The sequence below is a fragment of the Eptesicus fuscus genome, chromosome 7, assembly GCF_027574615.1.
Source record: "Eptesicus fuscus isolate TK198812 chromosome 7, DD_ASM_mEF_20220401, whole genome shotgun sequence".
Taxonomy (NCBI): domain Eukaryota; kingdom Metazoa; phylum Chordata; class Mammalia; order Chiroptera; family Vespertilionidae; genus Eptesicus; species Eptesicus fuscus.
Genome location: NC_072479.1, coordinates 11185001 through 11201612, shown reverse-complemented (window position 1 = coordinate 11201612; position 16612 = coordinate 11185001). Strand labels below are relative to the sequence as shown.

The following is a 16612-nucleotide window of genomic DNA, read 5'->3' as shown; positions in this document are numbered from 1 at the left end:
TGATGGGACTAGAACTTCACTTCTTTGTCTCTAGCTGTATACTACCTCTCTTCTGTGGATCATTGTCTGTTAGCATCAACACATCACCAATGCTTCATGCCCCTGCTTCCCACTTTCTTTTCGCATCCAATTCTGAAAGTGCAACAGAGAGCCCATAACGTGTTGCGATTGGATCAGATAGCTGTGTAAATGCTTTGTGCTATAGAGGGAGCAGGAGGCCAAGGAGATAGCCTGTTGTCTATCCCAGTACACCACTGTGTATAAGTCTGCTTCTGAACTTCATCTTCCCATAGCTTCTTCCTCTTGGTAGTCCCCTAAAGAGCATAAATACCGAGACAGAGTCTAGTATTTATCTTTACTTCAGGACCTCCCCTAATGCCTTACATATGAAAGATTCTCAGATTTATAAAAATAAATATAGCTATGTGCATCTATGTTACTTTTAGGTGTAATGTTACAGGCAGAGTGCAATGAAAAACCTATATGGGCCTCAGGACTGTTGTACGCAGGGTAATTAAGGATTAACAGTTTAGTAATGGGGAGCGTAATACTATAAAAGAATTTCTCATGTGGCCACATGCTGAGGCATTTGATTGCCAAATTACAAACCACCCTGGGTGGTATGGTAGTTGTGGCAGCATTAAACAACAAAGTGAGTTGTGATCAATCACAGCCTCGGGATTTGAAATATTGCCCTTGTTTCATAGCATGTTGGAAGCATAGTTGCACTTGTTTCTACTAGTGTTATTTTAAACTTATATCCATGAGAGTGCACAGGTATGTACAGAATGGAAGATAAAATGCTATCTGCTGGTGTGGGGATGAGTTTGGCTATAGAATAAAGGAATTAATTGGGATGCATCGCCTGGAACTTTGCTTCCATGATCCCAAGGCCTCTATTTACCTAACCATAAAAGTAAGAACCATAATTTCCCACTGCCTGTTGTACTTCCTAAATAGCAAAGTCAATTCAAGTGTGTTGGGGCGTTCTCTGCCTTTGTTCTTGTTGACACTGTGTACAGATCTGCATCTTGGTGCCTGTCCTAGACGAAGAAGCTTCGGCTGCACACGGACTGATAGGCTTTTCACCTACGGTTTATTTCCGAACTGGTCTGGTAATTGCCTATCTGACTAGACCGCAGCACACCTTCCTTCTGCTCCTTCTACCCCACCTGGGGTAGTGCTGAGAGGAGGGCTCTAGAGTCAGAACCCTGGTCCCAATTCCAGCTCCATGCCCTATGGTTGGAGAAATGAAATGAGGTGACATTGGTAATGTCATAGCACAGGTGATTGCTTCTTAAGTGTTAGCATCACCATTGTTATTATTCTTTTTTTTTTAAATATATTTTTATTGGTTTCAGAGAGGAAGAGAGAGGGAGAGAGAGATAGAAACATCAATGATGAGAGAGAATCATTGACTGGCTGCCACCGGCACATAACCTACTGGGAATTGAGCCCGCAACCCGGGCATGTGCCCTGACCAGGAATCCAACCATGACCTCCTGGTTCATAGGTCAATGCTCAACCACTGAGCCATGCTGGCTGGGCACCATTCTTATTATTCTTATTGGCTAGTGATCATGTGTCACTATTGGATGGGTCATATTCATGAGACTATTTTAGAAACCCAAAGCAGCAGGTCTAAATCTGTAGAATGCTACTACCTCCAACCTTTAGCAGGAGACAGACAAAGGTATTAAAATATGGGGGGGGGGGGGAATCAATCTGTCTTACCCTTTTTGTTTTCTAGGTTTATTATATAGTTTACTGTTTTTCATAAGTCAAGTATAATAACTGCAGAAAGAAAGTGCCTTATTTTTGCAAATTATGTTCTGTATGCCTACTCAAAAAAGAAAAGAAAAGCTTACAGTCCTACCGATCCTGGTCTCTCTTATGGCAGATTCTCTAGAAATCTACCTCCCCTGTGGTGTGGAGAACCCTTCAGCACAGCTTCTGAGATGACAGCTTCAAAAGTAAAGGGGATGGCTTCACTTTTAAAGTTCAACATACATAGAATGCTGGATCTTCAGTCCAACGGTGCTGTCAGGAGTGCTTTCTATATTTAGTTTTATATCAATTTATGTTGTCAGTATCTTAAGTCTGGCTCTTCCCACATGAGCTAGTATAACTTTCTAAAACCAAAAATAAAAATAACTATTCAGGGTGAGAAAGTAGACATTGTGTGGGTCAGAGCTGCAGACAGGAAAGTGGCCGCCCTGTCCTGTGGGCCTCCTTCAATCCCCCACCCAAGCACACCTTCAGCATCGCCAGTGACAGACAGAGCAGACTCATCAAGCAGCCACTACCCATGCCCTTACTGCAGGGCTTAGGGTTTTACCTCAATGCTGGTATGAAAAAGGCTGTAAAGCAATTGAGCTCGATACTCATTAATGCTAGATACTCATCTAATGCTAGCTTGTCATGTCATCTCAAATACAGAAAAACCTGACTCTAACCAAGAGCTGAGAAACGAAGGCAGAGAGATCAGTGAAATGAAGTAATATCCTGACCTGATGCATGAGAACAGAGCAATTTTCTGAAGGGTGAACATAAAGAATATGAGCAGAGAATCTTAAATCTGGAAGGGACTGTGGAGACCACCTACTTAACTTCAACCTTTAGTTCTATATCTGAGGATCATCTATGAACAGAGTTTAAAAAACATTAGGAAATGCAAGTTATAAGCTCAGAGGTAACACCCAGTTTCCATTGACCCTGATATCCATGGAGAATTGAGATAGCCTGGAAATAACTGAAACTTTTTCATTTTAGCTATTTTTATGAAAATTCCTATTAAATGTCCCATTAACTTTTTTTATGGTGTTTTTTTTTTTTTCTTTTTTGATATGTTTCTTATTGAGAAACATAAGATGTTCTACTCTGTTCTTGATTGGCTTATTCCAAGTAATTTGATACTGGGATGTTCGTTTGAGTTACCATCGTGGAAAAATTCCTTGGTATATTAATTTATTTGAGTGCTATATACTTTTTCATGAATAGAGTGATATAATAATAATATAGGTCTTTAATTCCTGGTTTAAAACTCTTGGATCCAGATTACCTTCTAAATTTAGATATGAATTTCACATTTTAGAAAGGTACAGGAGCACATCTGGTATGCACTAAAGGTACCCGTAGTGGTACTTGCTCAACACATCATTTCTTCAGCAAAACGTATGAGTGCCTACCCTAAATGGACCAAAGACTAGACATAAATACCCCAGTGTGAGCTTACGTCATTTTGCTGCCAAATGAGTTGTGGTATCATAAAAACAACTTGATTTTCAGAGTTTTTTAAATTTTGGAATTGTGAATAAGAAATTATAGACCCAGAGTTAAAGTGTATTGAAGATTTACTGTATGCCAGGCACTGTGCTAATAAGCACTTTATGCGTTATCTCATTAAAACCTAACAATAGCTTTACAAGGTAAATATTTCTGACTCCCATTTACAAACGGGGAAAACTGATTTACAGAGAAGTTAAGTAACTTGTCCATGGTCAGACAGCTAATTAAGTAGTAGAGATAGGATATGCACCAAAGCTAACATTTACTAAGTGCTAGTTATTAATGAGGTATTATTCTAAGCACTTGACATGTTCTCATTTGATCTGCATACAGCCCTTTAAGATAGTTATTATTATTATCCTCATCCTATCTAATAAAGGAGTAATATGCAAATTGACCATCACTCCAACACACAAGATGACCACCCCCATGTGGTCAAAGATGGCTGCCCCCATGTGGACACAAGATGGCCAGCAGGGGAGGGCAGTTGGGAGGGACCAGGCCTGCAAGGGAGGGCAGTTAGGGGTGACCGGGCCAGCAGAGGAGGGCAGTTGGAGGTAACCAGGCCTGCAGAGGAGAGCAGTTGGGGGGGCCCGGGCCTGCAGGGGAGGGCAGTGGGGGGAACCAGGCCTGCGGAAAGGGCAGTTAGGGGTGACCAGGCCGGCAGGGGAGGGCAATTGTGGGTGACCAGGCCTGCAGGGGAGGACAGTTAGGGCGACCAGGCCTGCAGGGGAGGGCAGTTGGGGGCGACCAGGCTGGCAGGGGAGCAATTAGGTGTCTATCAGGCTGGCAGGGGAGTGGTTAGGGGGTGATCAGGCTAGCAGGCAGAAGCAGTTAGGGGCAATCAGGCAGGCAGGCAGGCAAGCGGTTGGGAGCCAGCAGTCCTAGATTGTGAGAAGGATGTCCGACTGCCCGTTTAGGCCCAATCTAAACGGGTAGTCAGACATCCCTCGAGGAGTCCCAGATTGGAGAGGGTGCAGGCTGGGCTGAGGGACACACATGCACACCCCCTTCCCCTTGCACGAATTTCGTGCACCAGGTCTCTAGTTTAACTGATAAGAGACAACGGGGAGATTATATAATGTGTCTCACATTTAGTCTAATAGGTGGTATGATTCCAGCACATGTGTGCTCAGCTAGTATACCATGTTGTGTGAGTTCATAGCAATAAAAAGCTGGCTGTAAAAATTCAGCAAAATTAATTACCACATTAAGGCCAATGTGATTTCCTCAAACATCAGCATTGATGTTACTCTCCTTATATTTTAACATATTTAGTGAAGATTTTATAATTATACAGAATCATTTACCACATGTAACTTCACATCTGCTTGCAACTACCCCCTTGACATTGACCTGCCTTATTTGTTAATAGAATTTGAATGAGCACTTATCATCATTTCTAACATGTGTCCTGGCATGTTTGGGAGAAGTCACTTTTGAAACTTTTCCACTCCTGCTCTCAAGAAAATCAGTTTTCTCTGATTCACCCTTGACTTTTCATCTTGAATCAAATGCTAGGCATAATCAACGTTAAGAATGCCACCTTTGATCTTCAAAGAGATGTAAATGCCAGTTTTCTTGTGGGATATTCTGGAAAACTACCTTATTCTCTGAGTAGCTCTTTTCTCTTATTCTCAGTTGCTCTGTTGAGACAGGGAGCATGAGCTCTGTTCATCTCGGCTAAGCAGGAGGTGTTAAAGATAATCTCACATGGGCGATAGCAAAATATAGTAGAACTGACCAGGAGTTAGTTACAAAGGCTTTGTTTTAAGACCCTGGATTATTGTCCCATTTGGCAATAATCATTTTTCCTCATTTGTTTAATCTAGGGAAGAGCTGACTAGATATACCAACACTGAGATGGCCCACTCCAATGAAAATACCCTAAATTCTTCTGTAGCTGGATAGTTTTCACCACTGTTCCTAATCCTTCAGTATGGGCCACAGTTGGCAACGAGGGGCAGTAGCGTTTTGTATTTCACATTAAAGGATAGTGTTTCTGTAGTCCAGCAGTGTTGTGCTGCTTTGTGACACCAGTGTGCCATACTCTTTTGAATCTTTGCTGAGTTGGCAATCACAGTTGTTCAGGTTTCTTCACCAAAGTAGTACCTTGACTCTGGTACCCTGTGAAGCCACTGAAGTAAGAGCTTGCCCTGCCCTCTTGTCACACACTCTCTTATTGTGCAGGGCACCCAATGCGGAGGTGCCTCCAGGAGGTATAAATGGCTTTGCCTTGTTCCTACTGAGGCCGCACGATGCTGGTGTGCTTTTTCTGGAAGCTCAGTGAAGCCCTACAGAGGTACAGAGAGCTAATCATTTTGTCCCCCCAGTACTTGCAGACCTGTTTTTCTTTGCTCTTCGTTATCACCTTTCCTCTTTGCTCCTCATCTCATTCAACTTGGCTTCTAAACTCCAGTGCTAAAAAACACCTCCCCCCAAAAAATTCCAGTGCCGTCACTACCTCTAAATGTCCGCACTGCTTCTACTGCATTCCATTGTCCTTTTCTCTCTACATTCTCTTCTAGCTCATCCTGTGCTAGTTCATTCCCCTGCCACTTTTCCTGGCCTGAGCATGACCCGCGCCCAGCACATTGGGTGTATACACCATCACTGATTCTTCTCAGATGTTTTCTCTGTCCATGTAAGCTTGCAGGAGGAGACATTTTTTTTTCTCCTTTTACTTCCAAATTCAGTGCCATTCTGGTTGCTTGAGGTGGTCTGACCTCCCGATAGATGGCACTAGGCTGATGACTGCTTATATTTCATTTACACAGTCATAGGCTAAAAATCACTACAGTGGGGTGCTGGTGGAGTGATTTGGAAGTACTGTGTGAGAGTTTCTTTGAATTGAAGTTTGATATAGAGATGAAGATTATAGAACCCTACATTTATTTTAATACCAGTCAGCCCAATATTGGGGATCAGTAGCCACCTAAAATTAGCTCATCATATGGCAAACCGCTCAAGGCCAAGTGAAATATGCAGGTTTTCATTTGTATGGGGTTTTCTTTTCCGAAATGGTAGATTTGCTACACCTGAAAAATAAATATTGTGGTATATAAGTGTGACTCAGCATGTTGATTAGCAGTTAATTAGTTACATTCTCCCTCCTGGATAACCTTGAATCATGAAGCTACTCAGACATACACTGCACAGAAATGCAGCCAGAGGGTGGGTGTGTGCACAGTGCTCCCCAGCAGAGTAAGGGCAGCAGTCTTGAAATAGAAAGTGGAAGAGGTTTTTAAAAGGTAAAAGGTGATTATTGTATTTTTATGGATTCTTTTTTATTGAATTTTTTGGGGGTGACATTGATTATTTTTATGAATTTTTTTTAGATTTTTCAAAGTATATTTTTATTGATTTCAGAAAGGAAGGGAGAGGGAGAGAGAGATACAAACATCAGTGATGAGAGAGAATCATTGATTGGCTGCTTCCTGCATGCCCCCTACTGGGGATCAAGCTCGCAACCTAGGCTTGTGCCCTTGTCCGAAATCGAACCCAGGACCTTTTAGTCCTATGGGTTTTTTTTTTTTTGACGATTTTTATTTCTCGAGTAGATAGGTCATTTAGCTCCAGTATTTACGATTTAGCAGGGTATACTTCTTTCCCCTTGATGCGGGACTCATTTTTACTCTGGTAATTAAAAGCAAGCCACGCTGTAGTATTTCACTCAAAATGCAGATTGTAGTCAGATCAGTCGTTTATTGTTTAAGGAGAAAATATTAAATGATTCAGTTCATTTGCATTGCAGTCAATACCTGTACATACACATAGAAGTAGAAGAGTTAGTCCGAGTGAGGAAGAAAGGGTAAAAGTGTTCAGACGAGGTCCAGGCCTCAGGAATTCCAAGCATCTTGCTTTCCCCCTTTGTACTCAGAGTTTACACTAGGTGGCACGCAAGGAAAGCTGAACAGGTTCAGAAACTTGGCGCTGTTGATGGGGAACTCTTTGGCAGTAGCCATGCTTGTGTTCTCAGCTTTGAAATCAGCTATTTGATTTGTAATTGTTTTCTTTTCCCCTAACCCCCAGGATGAAGTGTCCTCTTGCTGGTACCAATAAAAGATTTCTCATTAACACAATTAAGAACACACTCCCCTCACAGAAAGAGCAAGATCCTGAACAAAAAGAGGGCGATGAGGAACCTGCGAAGAGCCAGAGCCAGAAAGAAGAAAGCCGGAAGAAGCACAGAGCCCACCCTTACAAGCACAGCTTCCAAGCTCGAGGCACAGTCAGTCACTCTCCACCGAGGAAGCGGAGCAGCCAGGACAAATACGAAAAGCGGTCACACAGGCGATGAGGCAGGGAGGGAGAACCAGCAAGACTGTCCCAGTCAGTGCTGTTACCTGTGGGAGACTGGGATGTGAGAGGTGATTGAGGACCTGCCCTGAGCTGACAGAGCAATTTTTACAGTAGGTCCTTTGTCCTTGTGACAAGCAAAAATGACCTAGAAACTTCAAGGAAATTAGTACAAAGGAACTTGCTCTGAATATGTCTTGGCCAGTGTAAGCTACTTCCGCAGTATAGTATACATATGTATTGTTTCTATTCTATTTCATTTAGAAATTGGTTCCAATAAATGTAGAACATAAAGGTTTGCAGAGATTGTTAAAACTAGTTTCAGTTTTTCTGGATGTGCTGCAATTGTAGTCATTTCTCAAATTTTCTCAAAAAATGAAATACTTGTAAATCTTATGTGTTACATTTTGGAGTGACAAATTTAAAACTTAGAAATAATTTTTAAGAAAAGTTATAGCTTTCCAAGGGCTATAAATTTACCAAGAAACTCTTTGATAACTCTGCATTTGTTTTCCTTTAAGTGAACAATGTAGGAAACTCAAATGGCTTTGAATTTAGTGCTCCATCAATGGGCAGTGGTTAAAGATTGGCTCTGCTGTCCCTTGTGCACTCTCACACTTATTCCTGAGGTAAAACAGTTTTTCTATAGTTAGTTTCTTTTGAATATATAAGTTTTAAGGGTGCTTTAAAAAGAAATCTCTCAAAAATTAAAGTGGACATAATTATTTTAATGCTATGTCTTATTTAGCTAAATACCTATAATAACCACTCTTAGTATAGTTGTTTCAGAAATCTTAATTTTAAATAAAAATGTGTTTACAATGCCCTTTTTGTTGTTGTTTTTCAATATCAGTGTGACTGTTTTAACATACAATTACAAACCTTCAAACCTGTATTCTTCCTTTTATACTCAGCAAAATGTCACCAAACACCCTTTTCCCTAGTCTACAAACGGAAGAAGAATCTGTCTCTCTCTGCCCCTCCCCAATTTTCCAAAGCGGCCGAGCTTATGCCTGGCTGCTCCCAGATAATCACTCTGCCGCAGCCCTGCTCTCTGCTTCCTGGCAGCCAATAAAAGCCCTTTCTAAAAGCTAGAAAGGAGCACATCCGAAAAGTTCACTTTGGGCTGTTTATAGAGAAACCAGAATAGACTGTATTGCTCCCCCCACCACACTGCTCTGCCACAACCTCAGTCTGTTCTGAGCTAAAGGCCCAAGAGAGACAAACCCAGAGCGCTCTCACTCCATCCACCCAAGACCCTGGGGTCTCATCCTGCCACTCTCAAACATACAAAAGGAGTATGTATGTTCCTTGGTTCATAAGACTTCATCCAAATTTAGTTATGCATTAGTCTATATTTGTGTTATGTTTGAAATGTTTCATATTTAAATATTTATCAAAAATAGCTAGACTTGTGAGGGTTTTTTAAATTCTTGTTATAATTAAATAAAGTTGAATTAAATCATTTGTCTATGCACTCTATAGAGCAAACTGGCAAGTTCATTGTTCTTTAAGAGGAGATGATTTTAATGAGCATATTCTTTACTCAAAAGTAAAGGAAGCTCTTTATCCTAATCATATTACCTTTCTTATATAATTGTGCTAAAGGATGAGTGTTCTACAAAATAATTTTCCCTTTAAAAAAGCTCTGTTCCCTGTCTATCTTTAAAACCTTCATCAAGGGTAGCCATAGTTTCCTGTATATAAATGTTAACTGCAAATTATCTGTTCTTATTCCATATCTATTCAGCAAATGTTAGGGAAGGGTTGGGCCTCATATACTCACCAGCTGCCTCCTACTTCTGTGGTTAACATACTGGCCCGGCAGAGAGCTTTTGTTCAGTGTCAGTATCCGTTCCACAGTATATATTTAGAGATCGCACAGCTCAGGATAGAAGTTAGAGAAGTTAAACCTTAGTCCTGCTTCTGCCATCAGCTACTTTCAGGGCCTTACCTGGATCACTTCCGGTCATCTTCCTCATCCATAACTAAAATGGTTGGACTGAGTCTCTAATGTTTAAATAAATAGAGACAAAGGTGCAAAATGTTTACCCCTAAGTATTAGGAACTGTTTTCATGCTTCCACTAGAAAGCGAACAAGATTTAGACACAAATGTGAATTAACAGAATTTATTTTCTGTTTTACCTTATTTTAGGAAACCTATTCCCTAAGAAATATGAATGAAAAGCTGTGGTCACTCACCTGTTAGTGGCTGGTCTTTCTGAACAGCCCATGCATGGTGGGGGAGGGGTCTGGGTGGATAGTTTTACTTAGGGTAGGCTGAATCCTAAAGGACATTTTGTTGGTCTGATTCTGGAAGATGGCCCTAGAGTTTTGAATTTCCCTGTGATGTTGGCAGAGGAGGGGGGTGGGGGGAGAAGCGGATGTTACAGGGAGCAGTAGATTAGCCTCAAATCTATTGGGCAAAATTTATCATTACTTACTAGCGTTCCCGTTGCAGGAAGTTTCCTGCAATAGGGCTTCCTGCTGCACTCCTATCCCGCCCCGCCTGCTTTCCTCCCTTCTCCGCCAGCCCCACCTGCGCTCCTCCCTTCTCTGCCCCGCTTGCTTGCTTCGCCGCAGCTTTGCTCCCTTCTGCAGCTCTTGGCTTCTTTCTACACTGTCTTGATATGCAAATTAATCGCCATCTTGGTTGGGGTGATTTGCATATTCACCCTGATTGGTCAGTGGGCGTGGCTTGGGCGTAGCGAAGGTGCAGTCAGTTTGCATATTGGTCTATTATTAGGTAGGATTGGTGTATTTATATACTTAGCATGGCACTTATATTTTTATATTATAATTAGTAAAATCTGTCACTCCTAGAGGTCATGCCATTGTCTTTGGATCATAAGGAGTATCTGGTGGGTAGTCAGTGCTTGTTAATAGACAGTACATGAGGGGAATTCCTGATACAGAAGCCTCAGCACTTCCTAAGGATTGTTGAACCCACAAATAGTCTTATCACAAGGTAGGCTGTACTGAACATTGTAATCAGTAACATTTATTGTCTATCACCTCTGAGCCAAATATTTTTAGGCCCTTTGTTCCCTAGCTTTATTGGGATTTATTTGTTATGTAACATTGTGTTAAGATACAATGTGATGATTTAATGTACTGCAGAATGATTACCACAATAAGGTAACTTAACACATCTACCGCTGATGTGTAAAATTTACACATCATAATTGTTCTAAAGGATGAGTGTTGTACAAAATAATTTTGTAATATTATTTACCATTTTGAGGGTGCGTGGTGAGAACACTTATGATAAGACTTTTACCTGTGTCTACCTAGTCATCTCACAATCCCATGAAGAAGGTGCTATTGCTCCCCTTTTACAAATAAGGAAACTGAGGATAGGTTAAAAAGTTTGCCCAAGGTCACGGAGCTTGGAAGTGGCAGAAATACTATCAGAAGCCAGGACTGTCTGAGGTAAAAAACCTACATTCTCCCCTGTACCTTTGGCCAAACTTGGCTTCCTGAGAACAGGACGGGCATGTCTCAGTGGCCCCAGAAGTCCCAGTTTAAGAGCTAAAGAACTTTTATAACCAATGCACTTTATATTGGTTGAGATTTCCTGGAGACCTGAATGCAGAAGCCCCATCTAAGGAACATCTGCATGGGAGCAGTGTTTCCCTGTGGCCAGTTTACACAGCCATCTAAATCCAAGAGAAAACTCTCTTACCACTCTGTTGTTAAATGGTAAAATGGCAGCTGATGGAATATATCTAGGAGAAACTAAACTTATGTGAAGCAAATATTTTAGGTTATTTCACATTTACCTCTCCTTTTTCCATCCAAAGAATCGAAAGATTTGGGAGTTAAAGAGTGTTAGAGTCAAGGCCTCTTTAGTCCTATGAATGACATTCTACGATCCAAGGAAAGTATATTGCCTCTCTCCCTTCCCTGCCTAGGAAAGCTGTACCAATACATCATAGATTGAGCCCTGCCCTATGGCTCATCTGAGCCTAGATGATGGCAAGGCTAGTTTGCCAAATGGAAACTTGTTCTCAATTTGGAAAAGACTGCCAAGAATCATGTACTCAGGAGCACATAAAAAAGTAAGTAAATCTACATTAAACTGGCAGAAAACATAAGCATAATTTAAACAATTTTGATTTGGATAACCATGCGATAAATCTTAGTAGAAGACCCTGGGCATTATTGTTAAAGGCCAATAATAAACAGATTTGGGCGCATCATTAATAGTTGATTAGATGAGTGATTTCTCCCATTTATCTAGATTTGTAATTTTCACTTTTGGCTTTTATAACTTATAAGAATTTTCTATGTAAGACAAACTCCAGATATAACATATCATACAAAATACCTGAGGGAAATATTTCTCTACCAGATAAATGTGTGGCCTGCCTTCAGTGGTGGTCCCTGTCCTTCCTAATTGTTTTTTTCTCCTTAATTTCTCCCATGTTCAAAATGAACTAGTATGTACTGTCCAATTACAAGTCTCCATTTACTCCAAATTACAACCTGTCAGTCTGATGGATAGTCTTTCAAAGTTCAGTGCTAATTTACAAAGGAAAAACGGCAAGACTGGCTTTTAATCCTATTCCCTACATGAAGAACAACCAGTCATTCATTCACTCACTCACTCATTCAGTAAACACTTGGAGAACCAAGCATCGATGACAAACACATGCTGGACTCAGAACCAAGCATCTATGACAAACACATGCTGGACTTCATTCCTATCTTCAAAACCTTGGCCATGTTCGCGTCTTTCACATTTAAAGCTGTAGAGCATTTGAGCAGCATGCTATTTGCTTCTCAAAATGTTTTTGGCCCTGTCTGTGGGTGTCCAATCTTCCACACTTGGGAAACAGTTGTTGGTCATCAGCACAAAAACTGCACAGATGATTTCATCATTTTTTTAAAGAACCAAAATACTTTATTTTCACAAGTTCTAAAAATATGTATATATCTAATGAATCTTAAAAATATGTATGTGAATTTCAAAAATAACCAGCACAGAAGGCAACATATCATGTACTAGAGTCCCGGTGCACGAAATTCAGGAGGGGGATGTGGGTGTGTCTCTCAGCCCAGCCTGCACCCTCTCCAATCTGGGACCCCTCGAGGGATGGCCGACTGCCCATTTAGGCCCGATCCTACTGGCAGTCAGACATCCTTCTCACAATCCAGGACTGCTGGCTCCCAACCACTCGCCTGCCTGCCTTCCTGATTGCCCCTAACCGCTTCTGCCTGCCAGCCTGATCACCCCCTAACTACTCCCCTGACAGCCTGATTGATGCCTAACTGCTCCCCTGCCAGCCTGTTTGCCCCTAACTGCCCTCCCCTGCAGGCCTGGTCACCCCCAACTCCCCTCCCTTGCAGGCCTGGTCCCTCCCAACTGCCCTCCCCTGCTGGCCTGGTCACCCCCAACTCCCCTCCCTTGCAGGCCTGGTCCCTCCCAACTGCCCTCCCCTGCTGGCCATCTTGTGGCAGCCATCTTGTGTCCACATGGGGTGAGTCATCTTTGACCACATGGGGGCAGCCATCTTGTGTGTTGGAGTGATGGTCAATTTGCATATTATTTTTATTAGATAGGAGAATTAGATAGGATAGAGGCCTGATGCATGGGTGGGGGCCAGCTGGTTTGCCCTGAAGGGTGTCCCGGATCAGGGTGGGGATTCCCTTGGGGCATGGGGCAGCATGGGCAAGGGGCCTGTGGTGGTTTGCAGGCTGGCCACGCCCCCCAGCGACCCAAGCAGAGGCCCTGGTATCTGGGATTTATTTATCTTCTATAATTGAAACTTTGTGGCATTGAGTGGAGCCAAGCCTCCTGTTTGCTTCGTGGCCACAGCCATTTTTGTTGTGATTTATTTATCTTATATAATTGAAACTTTGTAGCCTTAAGCGGAGGCCAAGGCAGGCCAGGGCAGGCAGAAAGCTTGGCTTTCTCGATTGCCAGGGAAACCCAAGCCTCCTGCTCTCTCCGTGGCCGCAGCCATCTTGGTTGGGTTAATTTGCATACTCGCTCCTGATTGGCTGGTGGTCGTGGCTTGTGGGTGTAGCACAGGTATGGTCAATTTGCATATTGCTCTTTTATTAGATAGGATAACCAGCTCATGCAAAACTATTAGAAACTACAAAGAGCACAATAAAAAAATTGGCAAAAGATAAAATATTCACAGAAAATACTAATGTTCAATAGGCATATGAAAAAATATTCATCTCACCAGTAAACAAAAAACTGCAAATTACTAGTAAAATATCTTTTTTACCTTTCAAATTAGAGGTTCTTTTTTGTAATCCAACTGACAAGAGTGTAGTGATACATACTCAAAAAACTTTAGTAATAGGTTACTGGCTCAATATTTCTAGGAATCTTTAAAATGCCCTCTTTTGTTAAAGAAATCCTGCTTCTAAGAGTTCCACAGGTTTTGTATTCAATTTAGTATAGACCCTTATCTAGATACTAGAGGCCTGGTACACAAAATTCATGCACTGGTGGTGGTGGGGGGCATGTCCCTCAGCCCAGCCTGCACCTTCTCCAATTGGGACCCCTTGGGGGATGTCCGGCTGCTGGACATCCCTCTCACAATCCAGGACTACCGGCTCCCAACCACTCACCTGCCTGCCTGACTGACTGCCCCTAACCGCTTCTGCCTGCCAGCTTAATCACCCCCTAACCACACCCCTGCCATCCTGATCAATGCCTAACTGATCCTCTGCCAGCCCGATTGCCCCCAACTGCCCTCCCCTGCCGATCTGGTTGCCCACAACTGCCCTCCCCTGCCGGCCCAGTCCCCCCCCACCTGCCTTCCCCTGCTGGCATGGTCGCCCCCAACTGCCCTCCCCTGCTGGCCTGGTTGCCTCTAACTTCCCTCCCCTGCCGGCCAGGTCACCCCAAACTTCCCTCCCCTGCAGGCCCAGTCACCCCTAACTGCCCTCCCCTGCTGGCCCGGTCGCCACTAACTGCCCTCCCCTGCAGAACTGGTTGCCCCCGACTGCCCTCCTCTGCAGGCCTGGTCCCCCACAATTGCCTTTCCCTGCAGGCCCAGTCCCCCCCAACTGCCCTCCCTCCCCTGCAGGCCCAGTCACCCCCAACTGCCCTCCCCTGCTGGCATGGTCGCCCCCAACTGCCCTCCCCTGCAGGCCTGGTGGCCCCCAACTCCCCTCCCCTGCTGGCCTGGTCAACCCTAACTGCTCTCCCCTGCCAGTCTGATCACCCACAACTGCCCTCCCCTGCCATCCTGGTTGCCCCTAACTGCCCTCCCATGCCAGCCTGGTTGCCCCTATCTGCCCTCTCCTGCTGGCCTGGTCACCCCCAATTGTCCTCCCCTGCCTGCCTGGTAGCCTCCAACTGCCCTCCCCTGCCTGCCTGGTAGCCTCCAACTGCCCTCCCTGGCAGGCCTGATCGCCCCCGACTGCCCTCCCCTGAAGGCCTGGCCACCCCCAACAGCCCTCCCCTGCAGGCCTGGTCACCCCCAACAGGCCCTCCCCTGCAGGCCTGGTGCCCCCCAACTTCCTTCCCTCCCCACAGGCCTGGTTGCCCCCAACTGCCCTCCCCTACAGGTCTGATCACCCTCAACTGCCCTCCCCTGCTGGCCTGATTGCCCCCAACTGCACTCCCCTGCTGGCCCCATCACCCCTAACTGCCCTCCCCTGATGGCCATCTTTTTGTGGCCATCTTGTGACCACATGGGGGTGGCCATCTTGTGTGAGGGTGTGACAGCCAATTTGCATATTTCCTCTTTATTATATAGGATTTGTTGAAGCTATTTTCTTTTCAATTATTTCACTTCTTATTCTTGCCTTTGTTTGAAAAAATATATTTTTTAATCCTTGCCCAAGGATATGTTTTTATTGATTTTTAGAGAGAGAGAGATAGGAAGCAGGGTGGGAGAGAGAGAGAGAGAGAGAGAGAGAGAGAAGAGAGAGAGAGAGAGAGAGAAACATGGATTGGTTGCCTCCCATATGCACCCCAACCAGGGGTGGAACCTGAAACCTAGCTGTGTGCCCTGAAAAGGAATAGAACCCACAAGCTTTTGGTGTATGGTCATCGCTCCAATCAACTGAGCCACTTGACCAGGGCTTGCCTTTTTTTTAATGATACTGCATGAACAAACTTAGTAATAATATCAATGTATAAATGTAAATAAATTATCTCTTTTCTTACATGTCAATTACATTCTTTTTCCCATATTCCTTTGTAATTCTGGTCACACATTATAATGTTGAGATGATCTTTTGCAGGATGTGGTATCTGCTCTTAATTAGTGACCAATAAATAGTGTTTTGTTTTTTTCTCCCAAAGCCAGAACACACCAGATCTGGAAATTAAGAAGAGGCTGTGACAAATCTCAAAGTTTAAATTAATAATTCACTCTCAAAAACATGTGCTCCTTATCCCTGAATCTGCACTCTGCAGGTTTATTTTAGTACTAGAGGCCCGGTGCATGAAATTCGTGCACAGGAGTGGGGGTGGGGTTCCTAAGCCCAGCCTGCACCCTCTCCAATCTGGGACCCCTCAAGGGATGTCCGACTGCCCGTTTAGACCTCCAGTAGGATCAGGCCTAAACAGGCAGTCGGGCATCCCTCTCACAATCCAGGACTGCTGGCTCCCAACTGCTCGCCTGCCTGCCTTCTTGATTGCCCCTAACCACTTCTGCCTGCCAGCCTGATCACCCTCTAACCACTCCCCTGCCAGCCTGTTTGCCTCTAACTGCCCTCCCCTGCAGACCTGGTCACCTCTAACTGCCCTCCCCTTCAGGCCTGGTCCCCACAACTGCTCTCCCCTGCAGGCCTGGTCCCTCCCAACTGCCCTCCCCTGCTGGTCTGATCGCCCACAACTGCTCTCCCTTGCAGACCTGGTCCCTTTCAGCTGCCCTTCCCTGCTGGCCATCTTATGGCAGCCATCTTATTTCTACATGGGGGCAGCCATCTTTGACCACATGGGAGCAACCATCTTGTGTGTTGGAGTGATGGTCAATTTGCATATTACTCTTTTATTAGATAGGATACCATGGAGAAAGAGCACTACCTGGGGTAGTGGTACCATGC

At 43.9% G+C, this 16612-nt stretch overlaps 1 protein-coding gene across 2 annotated transcripts in view; it reads left to right on the top strand.

Moving 5' to 3' along the window:
• LOC103296766 (protein POLR1D) overlaps nt 1-8413 on the top strand; it is a 57348-nt gene extending 48935 nt beyond the window's left edge. For both annotated transcript variants that reach the window (XM_028128154.2, XM_028128155.2), the window contains one exon: nt 7321-8413. In XM_028128154.2, the coding sequence (XP_027983955.1) occupies nt 7321-7588 (268 nt within the window). In that variant the 3' untranslated portion in view covers nt 7589-8413. The remainder of the gene's footprint in view (nt 1-7320) is intronic.
• The last annotated feature ends 8199 nt before the right edge of the window (nt 8414-16612 follow it).